General features: G+C 39.7%; 1 protein-coding gene across 1 annotated transcript in view; it reads right to left on the bottom strand.

The window, feature by feature from the left end:
* The window catches only part of LOC129112474 (ELKS/Rab6-interacting/CAST family member 1-like), a 153,536-nt gene that overhangs the window by 95,365 nt on the left and 36,705 nt on the right, over nucleotides 1-21,466 (bottom strand). The window contains exons 13-16 of the mRNA XM_054624589.1: nucleotides 19,378-19,518; nucleotides 17,344-17,484; nucleotides 15,309-15,502; nucleotides 948-1,083 (exon numbers count right to left, since the gene is read on the bottom strand). Of these exons, the coding sequence (XP_054480564.1) occupies nucleotides 948-1,083; nucleotides 15,309-15,502; nucleotides 17,344-17,484; nucleotides 19,378-19,518 (612 nt within the window). The remainder of the gene's footprint in view (nucleotides 1-947; nucleotides 1,084-15,308; nucleotides 15,503-17,343; nucleotides 17,485-19,377; nucleotides 19,519-21,466) is intronic.

Genomic DNA, 21,466 nt, shown 5'->3' with positions numbered 1-21,466 from the left:
GCTTACACACACACACACACACACGCATGCACTAGTTATGGTTGTAACCGCTGCGGTCTCATAAGTCTAAATGACTCACATAGCTATCGGATCATCTCCTAACCACATGCATACACATAAATGACAACTTCTGAACTTTAACCAAAGATCAGGCATAGCTTTAGGGCGCTTATTCGCACAAACAGAAACCCACACGCAGAAAAGAGTGTTCATCTGCCTCTAATCAGAGAAGCCACTGAGGTTAACGATTACTGGAAGAGGAGACGGAGGAAGCAGATGAGGATGGGCGAGGAAAAATGGAAAGAAAGGAAGGGAGTTTAAAGGGAATTAGGGGTGGAAAAGGTGAAATTCAACTAGTACAACCACAGTCACAATCATCAACCCACACATGGATGTTCATCTTGTGGTCACTTGACACCTCAGCAGAAAATGAGGAGATGCTCTCACACCACAGGAAGCATTTAAAACCCACAGCATTCACTACATAGTTCCCGCTCTAATCACCTCCTCTTCCTCACCTCCTTCCTCCCCCTTCACTTCTATGACCATTTTTATTTTTTTGTTTCCTCTTTTCCTCTCCTCACCATCTTCCATCTGCTCTCGCTGTCAATCATCCTCTTCAGTTACCCCCTCACACGCTCTCCCTGAGCAGGAGCTGCATAGTGTGTGTGTGTGTGTGTGTGTGTGTGTGTGTGTGTGTGTGTGTGTGTGTGTGTGTGTGTGTGTGTGTGTGTGTGTCTGTGTGAGTGTGAGTGTGTTTGACATTGCCTGAAGCTGCTCGCTGTCACAATTGTCACCTTGTGATGAAGAATTGTTGTGATGGCAGATAATATTCAAGGTAGGATGGAGAGGAGGAGAGAAACTTTTTCTGTCTCACTTTTTCCCTCTCTCTCCCCCGTCACTCTCCTTTAACTCCCATCTTCCTCCTCATCTTCCTCCCTCCGTACCTTTATCTGCAGGGAGCTTTCGTTCAGATTGTCCTCTCTCTTCTTGGCGTCCTCCATCATCTGGGCGTTCCGGCTCTTCTCCAGCTGCTCCATGTGTTTCAGGTTGGCCACCTTCTTGGACTGGTCCTTCATCTGCCTGCACACGCACACACAAAGTACAATGTCAAATCAATGCATCAACTATATGCAGTAGTTTTAAAAGGGAATATTTCCCTATTTTTGTTGATTCGATTTCTGTATGTCTATTAGACATACAGGTAATAGTTTTTCGCATTCAAGGTTGTTTATTTTCACAATTAAGTTATTTAGTTTTCACTGCTTCTCGCCAGCCCTGACTGAAAATGTTTTTATAAATAAAGAATTGTGATATTCCTGGATATGGAGAAAAAATAAGGTGCTGGTTGTGGCATTGGTTTACTGAGAAAAGAGGATTAATGAGCTCCAATGATTTTGAATCACTAGCATTACAAACACAAACATTCAACGTAAGAAAGTTGGTTGAAAAATGTAATTTTAACATGAATTCTACAACTCTAAGAGTATTTCTAGAAAATGTTGTCTTAACTTAAAAAACAAACTTAATCTAAAAGCAAGAGCTTCAAGGAAACGACAAATGAGCCTGTCTTCAGTTAGCCACACTTCCAAATTTGATATCGCATTTAAGAACCGTTGTGTACATCAAACATAAAAAAACAACAACTGGAGGAGCCATGAGAAGTACCAACTTTAACAACAATAAACACCATTTTTGAATTAAAAAATCTGCCACAAAGACCCCACATGTATGCACACGTAGATACCACAGCAACAACCAGAATGACCTGCATCCACAATGCTGGCAGCCAGGTCACACGAGTGCAGCTGATATTTCATATGTTAAGTTGAACTGTTTCCCCCCCAAACACACTCAGGACTGTCTGTTACTGCCATTACGATGATATGGGAAGACACTCTGATGAACTATTCTGTGCAATACAATGCCGTTATGAAATCCCTTAGGGGCCAGTACAATGCAAAGATCAGTAAAGGAATTCAATAAAAAGCTATGAATCGACAACTAGATGACATTTAATATTTTTTGCACAGTGGGAAGTATAAAGGTCTTTTCACAGAGGGATTACAGGGTGCCAGGAATCAGAGTGTTAATCATCATCTGGGGGCTGAAGGAGAGATTCCTCGTGGGAGCAGCCGGGTTGGGAGATGGAGAAAGGGTTTAATCCCTGTTTAAGCTGTCTGGAAGCCCTTGTGGCTCTGTCACAGACCTATCAGCTATCACAGCAGCTTGACTTGATCAGGACCTTTCATACCTTTCACACACAGCACAGATGTGGACTAATCCGAGCTAACGACATCTTCTGAGTCATGACACAGATGAAAGATAAGTCAAACACAAAGGATGAATGTGTAAGCATGCACACATACCGGCGCATGTCCAACAAGGACACTTGGAAGACAAAACAAAAGTGCTGACTCACATTAGAAACTGACCAAACTCTTTAAAAGACAATCTTCACGCACTGCATAAGTCTGTGAGTGTTTTCTATGTTTGCATTCTTTAAATGCCTGCTCCTCACAAAATGTTTATGCATGTGTGCTCGATCCTGTTAGCCTAACTTTTTACAGGCTCGTAGATAAATCCATTTTCTTCACTTCCATCGCTGCAGCTGCCAGTAAAAGGGCTGACCTCCAGTGATGGGAATCCACAGCCAAACTCTAGTCACACCAGCAGCAGAGCATGTGCACTCGTGGGAAATCATTTTTTACGAGCCGTACTCTGCACGTTCTGTTTCCAAAGGTGTAAACAGGTTCCAAATCGGCGACATGACCTCTGACCTTTGCCTGTGCAGCACAAAGTTCTGAGTTTAAGTCCATGCATTCGCACTTCTCGATAGTATTCTGTTGCATTTGTTTTATTTTCACTGCTTTACTCCTTTGAGTGCAATCTTCTGTATGAAGTCATAACAATATAATGTTCATTTGTTTACATCTAGAGATATATACATATTCAAGTGACCATATATTTTATAACACCCCCCTTTTTCATCTTCCCTGTCTATCTAAGCCATAAACTATCTGCTAAACTAACCCTAAAGTAATGGGAGTAATCCATCAAAATGGCTATTTTACGTCAGTATCAATGCCAGAAAAGTTGAGAAATTATATTGGCACAGGATGGTAACATAAAAACTCCTATGGGTTTGCTAAAAAGGTCCAGGGGGCCCAATTCAAAACCATACAGAGAAACCTGCTGGAAGAAAATGTAAATGCGGCGACTTGGCCAAAACTGCTCTGCAGCACCTGGGCGCTCAAAGCTCACGGAATAATAATGAATGCGCTTGGCTGCGTGTGTAAATGTGTTGCTTTGACTCCTATTGTTTTTGCATGCATTTTAAAGGCCTACATGACGACCATATTGCATCATTATCACATCCAAATCAGGTTCAAATGTTAAACAGGAAACCAGATGAAGTAAGCATGGAGTCAGACTTATTATGGTGTTTTTTTTTTCTTCTTTTGTTCCGTTCTGATTTCAGTTTGCATGCTGAAAATGGGATCAATTTGAATATTTGGGATCAATGTTGTACTTTACGCCCTGTGTGAGTGTGTAACAGGTCATAAACAGGCAGGAATGTTCCTATTGGAGGATTTCCAGGAAGCTCGAACCATCTGGTTAGCACTCTGAGGTTTCCCCCCTTCATGCTACATTTACTGCATGTATGGGAGTATATGTGCATGTGGAATAGACTTTTAGTTTGCAATGTTTCCTATTGACTCAACACTCAGTTTCCACTTCCACTCCCTCTCTTTCCTCTTTAGCTAAACACTTGTTTTGCTCAAACCCCACCTGTTTGCCTGTATTAACTTTCAGCATGTAGATCCTTTCCACGGGTAACTAACATGCAATTCGCCTGATAGTTACCCGTGGAATTTTCTTGCTCCCGCTGATCTTCCTCTCCACGTTTTTCTTTTTTGCAAGTTGCATTAGAACCATTTGCATTAAAAGCAATGATGTATTTGCATCAGACTGCTGTACGAGGACAAATGTACTTCGCCTCACCGCTCCCCTTTCCTCTTAGTCTTCTCCTCACTCACTCCCTCTCCAAATGCAACATTACTCTTTCCTCTGGATGAAATATTTTCATCAGACCATGGACCATTTCCTCTCTCCTTTCCTCTCCCTGATTCCTCTTTTGTCACTACCATCTCCTGTGCTTTACTTTCCCTCCGACTCCTATTCTTCTCCTCTAAAAATAATTAAACCAAGGATCGATCAAAGGCTACTGCAACAATCATAAACTTTTTTTGTTTTGCCAGATTTGGTGTTATTATTTATAGTAATGGTTTATAACATCTATGTGAATATATTGTAACATGACATTAATCACCCGTGATGCTGAAGTGAGATGTCCTTTTTTTTTTTTTTTTTTTTAAGTAAAGCAATAGATGACAGGTAATATAGCAATATCTGCACATCCCATAATATATGATATCTGATATGCATAAGAAGAAGAAGTAAAACTTAGGTAGCAGTCAATTCCCAAAATATTTTTTGCACCATCAAATTTTGAATCATCATTATAATTTAATCTTTGCCATAAATGATGTCTTGTGAATTTAAATAAATTTTTCTCAGAAAGTTGGATTGAATTTTGAAAAAAGTTCCACATTAATATCAAATATCAATGTTATGTGTGTGTTTGTTAAAATGCCTTACCAAAGCCATATTGGTGCATAATTATATCAAATGGGTATATTCTACATCTATTATGCATATTTCCCCATCCCGATCTATCTCATCATACATTAATATCTGTAAAAGACTTTGGGATGTCGACTTTTATTTTAAAGTAGAGCCTGTGGGTTATTTAATGATGCAAGAACCAAAGGGTCTGGTAGGGTTGTGGAAAAGGTAGGAGAAAGGAGAATATTTTTATATTGTTATGTTATTATATAACTGTGAAGTTATGACATGGGTTTGAATTCTACTGTATGCCTAGTGCAAACCATATATGATAAAAATCTTTTTTTTATAAACTTGCAGTTGCGGAATCTCACATGTTTAATTAAATGAACACTTTCATTACTCACGCTGCTTTAAGGAGCAGAAGTTGCTCGGTGAACTCGATGGCTCAGCTTAGTGACGGCAAAGTGCCATTTGTAGCTGTTTTAATATGTAAAATACTTCCTTCACTCTCCCTCTGAAATCGCTTTCAACAACTGCTGCAAACCGCTGGAGGAGGTGGAATCACAGGAGGGTTGACTTTACCCACCACGCTGTAAACACGACATACAAATGTGCAGTAAAACCCCGTCTGAACACACACACACACACACACGCACGCACACAATTATACACTCAGCGTGTGAGTCCACAAATTTATCAAAACTGTGCTAATAGTGGGGGGAGCGCACACACACACACACAGTCGGTGCTTTCAACTGTTCCAAACACAACCTGCTTTGTCTCAGTCGGACCACACACAACTATTTGAAGCACACACACACACACACACACACACACACACACACACACACACACACAGTTACGCATGTAACTGAACATAACATAACAACATGCCTCCAACAACGTCCTTTCCAACATTTGCACAGAAATACACACACGCAAACGGTGGCACATAGAGTAAACACATTTTAACGTAAACATAAACACTAACATACTTGTTGACAGCACTTTGAACTTCCTCAATTTTGCAAAACCGCATTAAATACCCTAATTTACTGACTGCACACACACACTCACACATATATGCTATAAATAAACCCACGCACACACAAATACAGAAAAGTACTTACATAGAATAGCCTTCATTAAAACTTAAAGCTGTGAAAGGATAGTGGATAGTGCTGGCAACTGGCAGTAAAAATTAAAGCACACACATACACATACATACACACAACACACACAATCTCATAAACTTCAGTAAACCTCAAAGTCTCCAAAGTAAAAAACTTTTTAGCCTCCCTCATTAGCATGCTGCTGATATTCAGGGACCCACATTAAGGTAGTATTAATATTACATTTGGAGTCCTGTATAAATATTTGATCAGAAATGCTCGGGGGCCTCATGTATGTTTACTGCACATAGTTCACCCAACATTAACATCAAGGATTTCCTTTTAACCATTCGGAATTCAGTATTTCCCCTTGAAAATACAGGAAATATTGGTTTGGTTTAACTAAGCGCATAAAAACTATAAAATTTAAAAAAAGAAAAAATAGATCAAAAACATGATAATCGTGCCCTGTGTCGGTGTGGAAGAAAAACTTACAGTACGAGGAGGGCATTTTGGAGGAATAAAGAAATAAATACTAATGTTGTTGTTTGCAGAATGACTGTAGAAAATCCCCGATGTAGAGAGAGAGAGAGAGAGAGAGAGAGAGAGAGAGAGAGAGAGAGAAAGCTAATTTGTGAGGTAAATAAGGAGGGAAGGCCCATGTGTATGTGTGCAAACTTCCTCTGTGTGGATTACTGGAAACTAGCTGTAAAAACACTATAATACAGCTGCAGACTGCAGAATGAAATCTCTTCTTTAATAGCTTTTGTCCTTATGGAAATAAATCATGTATATGTACACATTTCATAACTAACCATACAACTAAAGGGAAAGTGTTTAGATAACAGTAATAGTGTAAGCATGTGTCAGAGAGCTGCCGTTGATCTTGGCTGTGTCTTTGTTTTACATGGAGAACAATAAAACCTTAGAGTTATACACTGACACTCTGTTCTTCAGCCTCATATCTGTCTTTTGATTTGAACTTTAGATTATAATGAAGATGAGTGAACAGAACAAGAAGGCTAAAATTGTCTAAATACCTCCAATATTGTGTTAACTGTACGCATGAAATACATGCACTTTAACTATAATGTTTTTTGGACTTCTGGAAACCCTCAGGTCTTTAACAGCTCAAATAACTACTTTTAAACCTAATGATGAGGGCAGCAAAGAATGATTATTTTCATTATTAATTAATCAGATTATTTACTCAATAAATCGTTTGGTCCATAAAATGTCAGACTCTTTCTTATTATAATTTCTCACAGCCTGAAGTGATGTATTTATACAGTTTGGTTTATTCAACCAACTATACAAACCCAAAATATATATTCACTATACTATCATGTATGACAAATCCTCATAACTGAGCAGCTGGAACTGGTATTGGTTTGGCAGTTTTACTTGAAAAATGTACACTAACATAAACAGATTATATTTCTTTGTCAGTCAATTACTTATTACTTTTTGGAAAACACTGTGGTAATGCATCGCCCATTTAACATGCAAAGCATAAAATATTGCATATTTGTTAAAATAACAATGTTCTATGGTCATCTATGTATTGTATTGCCTTCACCATATGTGCAAGCTTATTTTGTGGCAGACTTTAACCAATTCTCGCCAGAACTTCTACATCTACATGTAGGGTTTTAATAAGGTAAAATAAATATATATATAATATATATATATATATATATATATATAATATATATATATATATGTGTGTAAAGCAAAACATTTTTTATTTTTTGTTTGTCTTTGAGATTTCAAACAATGATGAAATGAAGCAACAAAGCACATGGATTTATATAATAATACTACAAAGCATATTATAAGAGGATAAGAGTGCATTGATGTACACTAAGCAGCCACTGTAAACAGTACTGTAGATTTGTCTTTTATCAGAATACGGAACAAAATGGTAAACAAACAACTGTGGTGGAATGTGTTGTGTATGCAGGTATTTTAATTAGATAACTCTCAGCAGTCATCCCCACTGTAGTGTTGTCAGCTAAAGTCTTAAGTTCGAAAAAAAACAATGTGCAAGGGTCTGTGATATAGCCTGTTTGTGTGTGTGTGTGTGTGTGTGTGTGTGTGTGTGTGTGTGTGTGTGTGTGTGTGTGTGTGTGTGTGTGTGTGTGTGTGCCTGCTTGTTGTCACCCATTAGCTGACAAATCCCTGCACCACCTCAATGCTCAGAGTCATACAGGACCTCAAAGGGATCACACACACACACACACACACACACACACACACACACACACACACACACACACACACACACACACACACACACACAAACAAACACACACATATAGAGAAGCAATGCAATTCCTTTTTAAGATACAGAAACCTTGATGTCAGACATTTGGCAGTGGATGAGGAGTTCCTTAGCTCAAGATCAAAACAACCAAAAAAAAAGATGAGAGAAAAAAAACACAAAAAAAGGACAGAAGAAGAAAAAAAAGACTTCTGTCGTCTACCAGACAGCAAGGCAATGCTAACTTTTTATCTTTGTTTCTTTCCCCCTCTAGAGTTGAATCACAAAACACCAGAACAACAGCGATGACAAAGCTGACAAGACGGCAGGGGCTCTGGAAGTTGAAAAAAGACAGAAAGAGCAAAGAAGCAGCTGGCAGTGTGGAGCGCGCAAAACACTCAGACCACCAGATTTATGCAGGAAAGAGAACGGAGAAGTGGTCATTATGTGGTCGATCACAATGTGTAGGTCAGAGAAATTTCAATATGACTTTGATATGTCTGTTAAAAAAGACCAAATTCAAACTTTTGGGTTTTTTCCATGCTAAAATCTCATTACGGAGTCACCTCCTGAGTGCAGACAGGAATATTTAAAAGTCAAAGAAGAAGAGTAAGGGAGATTTTCAATCTGAGGATATGGACGATAATTGGTGCCATACACTAAAATATTTAATCATATTCACCATATATATTGATACCTGTCCGTTAAAAATGAAGTCTGTTAGCATAGTTAGCCTAGCTTAGCATAAAGACTGGAAACAGGGAAACAGCTAGCCTGGCTCTGTCAAAAAGTTAACAAATTCACCTACCAGCACCTGTAAAGCTCCCTAATTAACTATATATATCTTGTTTGTTTAATCCGTTCAAAAGTGTAAAAAACGATGTGGTTTATAGGAGGTTATTTGGCGGACTATTTCTTGGCTAGGAGCAGCGACTTCCTGGAGTCTCCGCTGATTGCCTGGCAACCTGATCGGACCATAAAAGATTATGAAACCTCGGTTGAAAATTTAAAAAAGCGGCTGAACTGTTACACAGGAACAAAATGTGGAGGGATTTCTCTATAAAAGCCACAAAGACAGAAAACCAACAGAAGTTAGAAGAACTCCGAGCAAAAGTTCACAGCTGTCCAACTTAATGATGGCGATACATTGCTTGAACATTTTTTCCTGTTTGCTGTGGTAGCCTCAAATTTGACCTTAGAGCTTGTATCGTGACAAGACTATAATGGAGGGTGCAAGAAAGAGACAACAATGTATCCTCTTCAAAGAGACAGCGGTGTGTCAGGGAGGGAGAGCAGAGTGAAAGTCAAGGTGTTTCCTTCAAAGACCGACAGACATGATGAGAATGATTTAAAAACGGAGTTCACGACAGAGTGAAGGAGATGAGGGAGTGTCTCGATGCAAGGACAAGAAGTATGAAAATGAAGGAGAGCTCGACAGTGACGGAGGAAGAAAAATAGTCGTGCGGTACTAACCTTGAGGCGATACTGGGTAGAGCAGGAGACGGCGTCGCATTGTAAAGATAAAAGAAAGGGAAAGAGAAACAGAGGAGGTGAGAGGGAAGACAGGAGTTGAGTGCTAGGTTAGCCAGCTTGATCACTCTTCAAAGAGGAGAGAGATGAGAGACAGAGGAACTGACAGAGAGACAGCTAGAGAGACACAATTAACCATAGAGAGACAGCAGACAGACACATAGAAAGGCATGACCAAGCAAACAGCTAGGCAGGCAGGCAGGCAGACAGACAGACGGACAGACAAGTTAAAGGAATTCTTCACCCACAAAATTACCATTTGTTTACTCACCCCGTGTTACATTGAATGTGTGAAGAAAGCTTGTTTTTTCTCTCATCAAAATAAAAAAACCCAGAGCAGATGAATTGAAGTAATCTATATCAATACATCTACAACCATCTCACACAACCCGTGCAGTATAATCCAATTTATCCAGTGGTATGCTCACTACTTACCCCATGGGCGGCTGTGGCACATGAGGTAGAGCGCTTGTCCCGTAACCACAAGGTTGGTGGTTCAAACCCCTCTACTATTAAAAGACACCTAACCCCAAGTTGCTCCCCGGGCGCTTCATTGCAGCCCACTGCTCCTCCGGGATGGGTTAAATGCAGCGAAATAATTTCCCCATTGTGGGACTAATAAAGGATTGATTATTATTATTATGATTCTTCACTTAAACCCGACTATTAAAGTCACACATAAACACCCGAAATTTACTTTTTACTCAGTGTCCCACAGTTGTCCCAAATGCTACTTACAACTATCCAAGTCTTAATAACAAAAATCGCACATTGAGGGTTTTCTTTTATTCTACATAATAAAAATAGTTTTACTATAAACTATTATAAAATTTGCGAGTTAACTGGCATCACCTTATTTGACCTGGGTCCGCCATTAAAGTTCTTATGGTTGTTGCCCGCACTTATATCTGAATAAAAAAAATTGGAATCACATTCATCCCATTTTTATTGCCTCCAGAACAACCGGGCATCTTTGAATACTGCCCCATTTACTTCAATCCATCAAGACTATTCTCCGTTGTTGTATTCTTTGTTTGCTTTGGAGACAAGTCTTCTTCACCAAACACAAGGTGAGTAATTGATACACAAATGCTCATTTTGTGGGTGAAATATTCCTTTAAATGAAGGCATTTCTTCATCTCAGTACAGTATTAAGGGTTATGAGAGACCTCTACAAACATTTAAGGGCACACACACAGACAACACAGACATCACAAGCCATAGAAAGCGAGCAACTAGCCAATCAAAGCACGAGCTGAGAGCGTGCTACCTACGAGTTATTTGTTCTTCACTGGTTTTGATATTGCAAACGACTTCTTTTGCTTTTCACAGGGGGACTTGAAAAAGTGTGCAGCTTGTGGATTTGTGGTCTCCACCAAAAGGCATATGGCATGTAATCACTAAGATATAAAAATGTAAGAAAGCTCACTTCCTAAATTCGTTGACCCCAAAATAATTCCACACGATCACTCGTCATGTGTTTGGTTGAACTGGCACAGCTCAAACTCCAGGGTGAGCTTATGCCTGGGAACGCACACTAATGACAGCATGCCAAAGACAAATTGTCCATTACAGAACAATATAACACGCAATAAACTTCTTTAATTTCCTATTACTCAAGTTTATACCCTACCCTGCTCTAAACCTCTCTCTTTTTTCCATCTTCCCTTTCCTGTCAGTTTTGTTTTCTGTTTCCCTCTCGTTAACGTGTTGTCTCTTCGTCTTTTCTTCCCCCTCGCTGTCTCCAACCGTCAATTCCGTCTCCTTGTTTTTCTCCCTCCACCGCTACCTTCCTTTCCCCTCTTTCTTTCCCTCTCTCTGTTTTCCACTCTTTCGTCCAAATCCTTTATTTTGGTCATCAAGGCAGATTTTCAGCCCCATTTCCCCTCAGTGTGAAGTCACTCGGTCTGCTCCAATTACCATCCTAGTTACTGAAATAAATAACCTGGTACCATTACAGCTGGATTGGAACTAGGGGGGGGGGAGTGGGGGTTGATTTTTAACCTTGTTTAACCCACATCTGATCTTTTCATTAGAAATGTTCCCTCTGCTCACTCCTAGCCCTGGGATAACGTCTCTGTAACAACATAAGAGTTGGCCACAGGCGAATGTACCCTCCTCTGCAGACCTGTTAGCTCCAGGTTTAGTCTTATAATTCACAGCGGGGTTAGGTAGCCCTGGGACAAAGTCAGTATTAGTACACTACATGTTGCAAGGTCAGTGCTTGTAGGTTGAACAGCCAGTAAAAAAGAAGTTGGAATAAAATATCTCAATTGTACTTTGACTCTAGTTTTTTTGAGGCAGGAGTAAAGACTAACACATGAGGAAAAATAAAGATCATATTAATTTGCTTTTTACTAAAACCCTTCCCCTAACAGTAATAGACCAATAACACCGTTACTAGGCATTGAAGAGTACAAGATTTGAAAATTTTCCAAATGCCAGATTTGCATTTGAAAAAGTTAAGGAGATAATGGCTCTTTAAGTCTTTCCAAAATAAAAGAGCAAAGTCTAAGAAATGATTCTAAGCAGCGTGTTTGTTTGTTCCAAAGTAAGTAACAATAATTTGTTTATCCATCTAACCTGCTTAGTACCTACATCAGCATATGAAAACAGTTGAAGCTTAGATCTTTCTTCTATTAATTGCATATTTAAGAGCCCCTTTACAAGATTCTAGTATTAAATGATAGAAACATTTAAAAGTCAGTCGGATATATAATGTTTTCAAGCCTTTTAGGGCACATAAGCTTAAAGAGCCAACTGCCTACAGCTGATATATTCAAGTGACAGCCGTCATTTCAGCCAGTAAAATTGACAACTGTCGACTAGAAATGAGAAACCTGCTTTTTGTCTACCATAGTCTGAAATCAATGACCTATTATTTAAAAAAATAATGAAACATTTCGAGTGATAAACCTGCCACCATTATCGTTGTTGAGGATGGAAAGCAATAGTTAGAAAAGGGGGCGGGGCAGAGCAAACAGCAATTTCTGCCCTTTTCATTACTGTGTTTCACACTTAACCACAGCCTTAACTTAGCCAGGGATAGTTTCCCTCATGAGACATCTAACAGCTTAATGCAACCATTTAATATGAAGATCTAAAAGTATCACACTTCCTTACACCCTCTTACATAACCTCTACAAACCGCTTACTTCACAGTAATGAGAAAATGTGGGTGCCAGTATGTAAAAGGAAAGTTACATTCCCTCATAAAAACGACTTAATCTTAATTTTACTATTACTAGAAACTGTTCTCACACGTACGGCACTAAGCCTAGACTTAATACCTCTCCTGTGTCCTAAGAGCGGCCAGAGAAGTTCAGATATTAATATCAGTTGTAGAAAAGCTTTTATTCTATTGTCATCGATGAGACTGAAACATCTTTCAAATACCTATGATGTAAGATCTGAAAAAAGACCACGTGTTCACCCATCTGCAATTCTTAAATGGATATTAAGTTACACTACAATGTTAGCCAAAAAGCTAGTACTGCTGTAACTGCATCTGCGACTTCTGGCAGATTGAATAAAACACACACACGCAAACACACAAACACACAAACACACACACACAGTTAAAACCCACCAGTTTGAAGTCAGCAGGTGCTGAATTATTTATAGTCTAGTATTTCTACTGTCCAGACGGAGACACAGGGAGGAAACATTGAATCTCCCTAGAATCATTAACAACCATAGCATTACAGTCAAACTACAAAACACACAGAGACATAAAGAGAGAGAGTGGGGTGGAGACGATGGTTTCCAAGGAAGAAACTGGTTGTTCAAAAATCAAAGTCATGGAGAGGCATATGAACAGGGTCTGACCTGTCTAACCCTCGAAGAAAAAAATCACTTTTACTACTCTTAATAAAATATACCTCATTGTACACTTACGATTGTTTTTTAACATGATTATTAAACTGTTGGCCATAAGATAAAGACACCTAACCCTGCTTGAGAGGTGTATTTTGTTCAACTAAACTTATTCTCAGTAGGATCCTTTTTTATGTAGTTCAGACACACAGGCAGGACAATAGAATACAGAAGACAGGGAGACAGGTAAAAAAAGACATGCTGGCATGCAGACGGACAGATCATCAGATACAGACAGAAAGAAGAGACAGATCAAGGTTCACACTAGTTTGTGAGTTAGAATTAGTGTACATATTGTATGCATAAAAAGTCACAGACAGACAGGTTAAACAAGGTAAAAAAGACAGTTAGAAAAGTAGTTAGAAACATAAAAAACATTCTTATTAGCATAAAGGAAATACGAAAAAAAACTGAGTGAACTGTCCAGACTCCTAATGAAAGAAAAAGAGTGGGTTAAACTCTGCAAGTCAGACATCCTTGGCTGAAAGTAAAACAAAAGTGAAGCGTGAAAACAGAGCCACTAAATGAAAGAGTTGCATCATTGACAGGAAGAGCGGCTCAAAGAGTTTCTGGCTGCACGGGGGCAGACTGGTGCCCTCGTTTTACAAACTTTTGGGAGCAGTTCACACTGGAGTATAACAGATGACAAAAACTTCTGCTGATGCACAGAGGGATTTGTTTGATTTTGAAAACAGTCCAAATAAGACTTATTAGAGAGATTTGGAGAACAGATGCTGCAACTCTTTGACAGTGAATATTAGTGAAAATACGCAGCTCTGTCCCATGTGGAAAAGGCTTGCAAAACATGAGAAATCTCGTGTCAAATCACAAATGTTTGTATTTTCTTTTAATGTGATGCCAAATAGTGGCTATTAGAAATAAATCTGCTGATTAGTTTCGTTATTTAATAACTTGTGTTATCTATAAAATGTCAGAAAACTGAGAAAAACAGCCATCCTCATTTTCCATACGATGTGTTCAAATTGTCTGTTTTATCTGAATTAAAAGATATTTAGTTTGATATTTTATACGAAAAAATAAATATTCTCAAACCTTTTGGGTATTTTTGCCGGAAAAACAACTGAAATGTTCATTAAGTATCCTATCTATGTGTACAAATCCTATCTGATCTTAACTTCTGGTCCTGTGGTGGTTAAAGGTGCTATTCCCAATGGGGGAAAAAATTGAGGCACAAATTAATTTGGGGATTTTTTAATTTGACATTACTTTTCCACATGGGAGTAGTTGCTTTCATGGTGCTCTCACATCCCATCCTCCGACAAGCAAAGTGAGTTTTGTCGTGCATATGTCTAATTGACCGACAGGGCCACCAGCCACTCACGTGCCCAGGTAGTCCCACACCAGCCCCCCCATTGGCTGCTGAGAGGCAGCGGGGGGAGGGGCCTGTTTTCGCGATTGCTGAGAACGCCACAGATGAGAGGCAGAGGGATTTCTGGGGTTTGATGGCCGCGCGCACACACACACACACGCAAACAAACATAAACACACTCACGCAGATGCAGAGTCACATGAATGTATACACAGTTATGCATACACACGTGTGAATAAGGTTCAATGATGGAAAAAGGAAAAGATGAGTGACGACGGAAGAAATAAAGCCAAAATGGAAGGAGAAAAAGGGAAGAAAAATGGGAGAGGAAGGGGTGAGAAAAAGGGACTAGTGGATTAGTACTGCAGGTAAGATTACCATAGACTCCAACAGCATGTAGCTTGAAATTTAATGGAAACATAGTGGAGTCCAATCTAAAATTATATTATGAATTCATCAAGACAATCCTGGTTGTTTTCTACTGGTTTATGTTAAAAGAGGAGAGCGGAAGACGTTTTGGGAATTCCTTTTTTTTGTCATCGCTCTGCATAAATGCATCTCTCACCTCTCCAGTTCGTGGATCTTTTTCTCCTTGTCGTTCTTTTCGTTCTCCATCTCCCTCAGGATCTCCAGAAGTCGTTCCACCTCGGACTGGGCCCTCCCAGCATCCTCTTTGTGCCGGGTCACTTCCTGCTCCAGGCAGGAGATGCGTTCAGAGAGTTCAGTGTTGGCCTGGGAATCTTTCGCTGCACCCTGAGCCTGGAAGAGAAAGTAATTATTATAAATAAACCGAGCTAAGAAAGGATATGGCAATAACAACATGTGTGTTGAGGATGGGTTGGATGACACGTGCCTTTGTGAACTCTTTAACAGTAATTGGTCTATAATTGGTCTTTTATAATAAAATGACTTTCATAGATAGGTCTTAAAGGGACCAGACACACTTTTATATACCAGACCTATAAACCAGAGCGTATACCATGTTTGAAAAAATAGATGCTTTAACATACAAGGCTTCATCAGTTCTCAGAAAATCTAAAGTAATTTAGTGGAGCAATACGAAGCCTGGCTATTACAAAATAAGAGAATTTATGAAAAACGAAGAATTACATTTTTTCAAATTAAGGGTAAATTACTATGTCATAAATGTGTGTTATTGAGGCACACTATGTTATTAATAAGTCTAAGCATTTCAGTCTGGCTCACTGACGGTGTCTTGGGTTTGAGTTGGATTCCACACATGCAACAGGCAAAGGCACATGCTGCTGATTTATGCAGAGAATAGCATGAGCATGAAAAGGTGAGTAAAGTAAAAAACTAATTAAACTGAGCTGCAGAGTGTCTCTCTCTCCGTTCTGTTTCTCTGCTCTGCTTCACAGAATATGCAGAAAATGAGAAAAATAAACAGATGAAATGAAACAAAGGAGAAAAGTTATAACCGGCGGTGAGGTTAGAACAGCTGTGTGTGTTTCCCAGAAGCAAATGTTGCTCTTGGGACAGATTTACTTTGTGTGCGTGCGTGTGTGTGCACACGCCTTGGTCACACAACACATAAACCCTATTAGTTTTGGAAGCAGACATCAGTTTTTACAGGTCTTTATGCAGAGAGGAAATGTTTGGGTGTCTGAAGATATTATAAGAAGATCTGGGTGGAGGGAAGAAAGAGGGCGAGAGAGAGAGAGAAAGACAAATAAGAAAGGAAAATAAAAGAAACATCAGACACAATGTCACATGCATAATGTCAATCCACTCACACACACACAGACGTGTTTTCAGTCTTTTTTCAATCCATAGAAACAGAAAGAGACTGAGAAATAAACTCTGATGAGAGAAACCACAGAGATCCACTGACACCTTCATACACATTTTCACTCTCTGTCTCACACACGCACACACACATGCACACACACACATTCAGGGTGTGGTGGTGGTGCTGTCTTCTCCAGTCTGTGAAAATGACTGTAAGGCTGTCAGCGACACACACACACACACATAACATTTTATGGGCTGCTGTGTCAAATAGAGAATATGTGATATGCAAACACACACACACACACACACACACACACACACACACACACACACACACACACACACACACACACACACACACACACACACAGCCAGTCGTTTATCTTGGAAAGCAGTGAAGGGAAAACAAGGAAGGGGAAAAAAGAGAGGAGGTGTTTTACAGTTCAGAATCCTCCATTTGTTGTGTCTCCGTCTGAATGTGTATTTATTCACCACTGTGATTCATATAATTGACAGTTAAAATTGGTAATTGCCTTTAATTAGTCTCAAAACGCACTCACGTAAAAACCAGAACACAGACGAGTATCCACATTATTTTGTAGTCCACCTGTTTTGGTCCACGTGTAGTTTAAGACGGTGGCCAAACTTGGACCAAACCATCTAATTCCTATTATTTTATACTTCTGTAATGTAATGTAATGTATACTTCGATTTATAATTCCTTATTCCCCACACTTTCAGTCAAAACTGAATATATACTTGAAGACACATTTCTAATGAAGCTCCTTCTTGTCTTGTCTTTACTGAGAGGCAATGGTATGTTTGTATTGCGCTGCCGGACAGCTCACCTTCTTGAGTTGGTTCTCTAGTTTGACACACTCCTCTCTCTTCTGCTCCAGGTTGATCTCCAGACTCTTCAGCCTGTTGTCCTTCTTCAGAGTGGAGGAAGCCAGAGAGGAAGCCTTCTCCTTCAGATCCAGCACTGAGGTCTGAAAGGAAATAAAAGATAACAGAGACAGAGAGTGATAAGGAAGGAAGCCAACACATTACATCTAAGTGCTAGACACTGAGCAGCTCTACTGAACTTGGGGTGTTGTTTAGACCATGTGTGATCATCTGACTGCTCCTGTCTCGTCCCTTTTTGTTGTTGTTGTAGAAATAGACTCCCAGATCTCAGCAAATAACTTGATGAGTACAATGCTATGGCTAATATTACAAATATTCAAGGTGTATGCAACTTGACTGATCCTTTAGGGCCTCCCTATACTTTTGGGATTGTCTCTGCCCCTTGTTCTTCAAAACATTTTCCCATGACCTGTCTCTTTTCTCACTCTTCCAGCTAAATCCCTCCATCCGTGAAGACTCTTTCTCCCTCTCTTTGTGGTCTTTTCCTCTTTTGGTAGGGCCAGTCGAACAAGAAACCGACGGACCAGAAGGGGAGACACTCAGACATGTAATTTTACCCTTGACTGACAATACCAACTCCAGACTACAGATCATCATGTTTGACTGGGCTTTGGTTAGAGAAACCTTGCTGCTAGCTCTGATTATATTTAGGTACATATATAGATACAGTATATTGCTGTTGTCAGACAAACCCCACATCTGTGTTTAGCAGAGTAGAGAGGAATGCCGGTTTTCTCCTTGAGTTTTCCCATGTATACCTCAAATTATAAAATGGGCGATAACAGGTTTTATGACCCCACAATTTCTTAAATTACTGAAGAGCCAACGTCAAAAAAAGGTAAAGTATTTTGGGTTTCTACTTGGAAATGCTTTAATATTCAAAAAACTCTTTTCTCGTGCTGTCTTTCTGAATATATCTCTATTCACCCCCCGAATACTTGCTGTGTGCATTTCTCTCTGGATAAAGCATGTTGACACTTTCACAGTATTTATATAGCGTCTAAACCTGCCTTAAAACTATCAAAGACATGGAAATCTCACTTCCTACTATATTGGACCTATGAAGGAATATTTCTGAAAGTAACCTAAATATGAAGCTGGAGACAGCAGGCAGTTAGCTTAGCTTAGCATAAAGACTGGAAGCAGGGGGAAACAGCCTCTGGGGGACTCTTGCCATGTCAAAAAAAAACTTCGTAAATTTGGACCCCCTGCTGGCTCTTGCTTCAAATTAAGCGACCAAACATGACAATGGTATCAATCTTCTCATCTACTTCTCCACAAGAAAGCTAATTAAGTTTACCTCCCAAAATGTGAGACTATTTCTTTAAGACTTAGAAGATAAAATGCAACTAAAAGCACATTTTCAGTTTTGTGATTTTACAACTAAGCTGTTGTGTGTGTGTCTTTACATGAAACTTGTGTGTGTGTTCACAGGTGTGCTTTGAAACATAAACTTGTGTCGGGACATAAGCATTCATTGTTCCCCACTGGTACTGAACAAAGTGGAGCGTTAAATGTAACAATGCTAATGCATCAGAGTATGTATTTCCTTCCTCGCTTTGACTAAAGATTCATAATGTTGTAATCAGCGAAAAAAATACATTCAGGCCTTCCTGAAGTGGTTAATTGTAACTGTCTAACCTCTGAAGGATGACAAAAGCAAAGCCAGTGCTTAAAACTGCTATGTCATCCTGCCTCTCCCTCTGTGTTTTTGCTGTGGCGTTTTCCATGAATCAAAAAAGATCCAAGCCAGAAGAATCAAGCTCAAATCACTGTTTTCATTGGTTGTGAAGCATGTTGTTGTCAAGGAAATGTGACTGTTTTATCATTGTTGTCCTTCAGCACGAGGACCTTGGGAGGATCTGAGGTCTGTTCTACAGTGATAGATCAATCACGTTTCCTTGGCAGGAACATAAAGAGTGTGTTTTTCTGAGCACAGATATGCTCGAGCATGTCTCCATGTGTCTGTCTTCTACCTCGCGGTCAGCCAGGTCAGCCTGCAGATGGGAGACTTTCTCCCTCAACTCCTTCAACTCCTTCTTGCTGGACTCCATCTCGTCCCCCTTTTCTCTCTCCTCCCTCTCCCGCTGCTCCTTCAACCGCTCGATGATCCGCTCCTGGGCGTCAAGAAGGAGGAGGAGGATGGAAGTTAGAAGAATAGAGAACAAAAAAAGAGTCAAGGGAGGGAAGGAGGAGGCGAGGGAGAATGGTAGTCAACGCTCCAAAAGTTATTCACAGTCACTCAATATCAAGTTTCTATACTAATAACATTCGCATTAAACTTTATGTACATGGCAGCTTTGACAGGATCTAACAGCCAACAGTGATTCGAGACACGTAATACATTCTGGCACCAGATGTAATATTCACAACCACTAAAACACTATTGACACTCTCCAGCTAAGGAACAACGCAGCGGCCAGTTCATGCTAAAGTATTAAAGTTCACACACACACAAAAGCAGCACATAAAGCGTATAAAGTGTTACCTGTCTGTGCTGTGTTTGTAATGTGTGTGTGTGTGTGTGTGTGTGTGTGTGTGTGTGTGTGTGTGTGTGTGTGTGTGTGTGTGTGTGTGTTAGTGTACCATACATCTATCTTCATGAGTACCAATTTAAGGTTTCAGCAACTAGAGTGAAATTTTGTGAGGATATTTATATATTTTTCTTCACTTTTCAGATTATTTGTATTATCAGCAATTCATTTCCTTAATTAATGGATTTATCGGTTTGCCTATAAATGAATGTATGCACCTATCAGGGTGCATTCATTAACACCTGGTATTTGAGAGGCTGGTACCAGTGAATGTTTGACTGAATTGACTTTTTAACGATTCAAAGATTATCAAAATAGTTATTATTTAATATATTTGTTTTACTAATTAACTAAATAAGTAATTTTAATTCTATTTAAAATGAAGTTTAGGTTAAGATTGAGAAAAGGGAAGACTTAGGGATGTAGTTTTTAAGGTTAACATTTGGGTTAGGGGCTAGTAAGCGCCTTTTCGTCAATGAGGGTCCTCACAAGTATAGATATACAAACAGGCGATTGTGTATATTATATAACAAGGTCACCAATACTGTTCTCAAAAACAAAACCACTGGGATTAAACAAAGCATGACACACGGTAAAAAACCCTAAAGTTAACTTGTTTCTGTTCTGCTTTGAAACATAAAACAGCAGAGAGCAAGTAACAGATAAAAGCAGCAATAACATAAAGAAACTGGATGGGGATGGAAAGATGGAAAAATAGAAGGGAAGAAAGGAAAGATATCCAAAAGCACCAAAACAATGAAAATGGAGGAAGAAAAGCCTGTGAAAGTCGTTTGAGTCAAGTGAGCGTCGTCGACCACCTCCTCCTGCCAACACTCACACATCTTGCTGACACCCTGGATATTAGTCACAGGACAATTAATAGCCCCGTCTCCTGTGTGTGTGTGTGTGTGTGTGTGTGTGTGTGTGTGTGTGTGTGTGTGTGTGTGTGTGTGTGTGTGTGTGTGTGTGTGTGTGTGTGTGTGCGAAAGAGACGGAGTCGGTAACACAATCGCGCATTACATTACAAAAATATATTCTCATCAAACACTTTACAGCGGTCTGCTAGTGTAAGCGTCACTGGTTGGTTTCCCAGAATCAGGGTTCGAGTCCTGGGTGCAGAATAACAGATCATCAAACCGGCGGTGGAGGGTTCAGTTCCCATGCTCAGGTGTTTTTCGGGGCTGTTTAACGGCTGTGACACCTGGATGTTTACACGCAGACGGTGACAGTGTGGTTGTTGGTTCTAATCCCACTGGTTTAAGCCAAGGGACCACGTATTGGATTCTTAACCTTTAACGAATGCAGGCTATGCATGATTAAATAATGAAACAGCCAGTGTGATTATTGGTTCGTTTCCATTTGGTCACTGTGTGGGTGGCCGGCTGTTTTGCTCATAGTGGTTTCATTATTAATGTAACCTTGCTCTGGAGTTGACCTGAGGTTGACCAGCGATATGTGTGTGTGTGTGTGTGTGTGTGTGTTAACTTGTTCATCTATCTTTGTGAGGACCGATTTGAGTTTCAGACCTACA

Source organism: Anoplopoma fimbria, chromosome 23 (genome assembly GCF_027596085.1).
Source record: "Anoplopoma fimbria isolate UVic2021 breed Golden Eagle Sablefish chromosome 23, Afim_UVic_2022, whole genome shotgun sequence".
Taxonomy (NCBI): domain Eukaryota; kingdom Metazoa; phylum Chordata; class Actinopteri; order Perciformes; family Anoplopomatidae; genus Anoplopoma; species Anoplopoma fimbria.
Note: the sequence above shows the minus strand (reverse complement) of the source record. Positions and strands in the feature narration are given on the sequence as shown.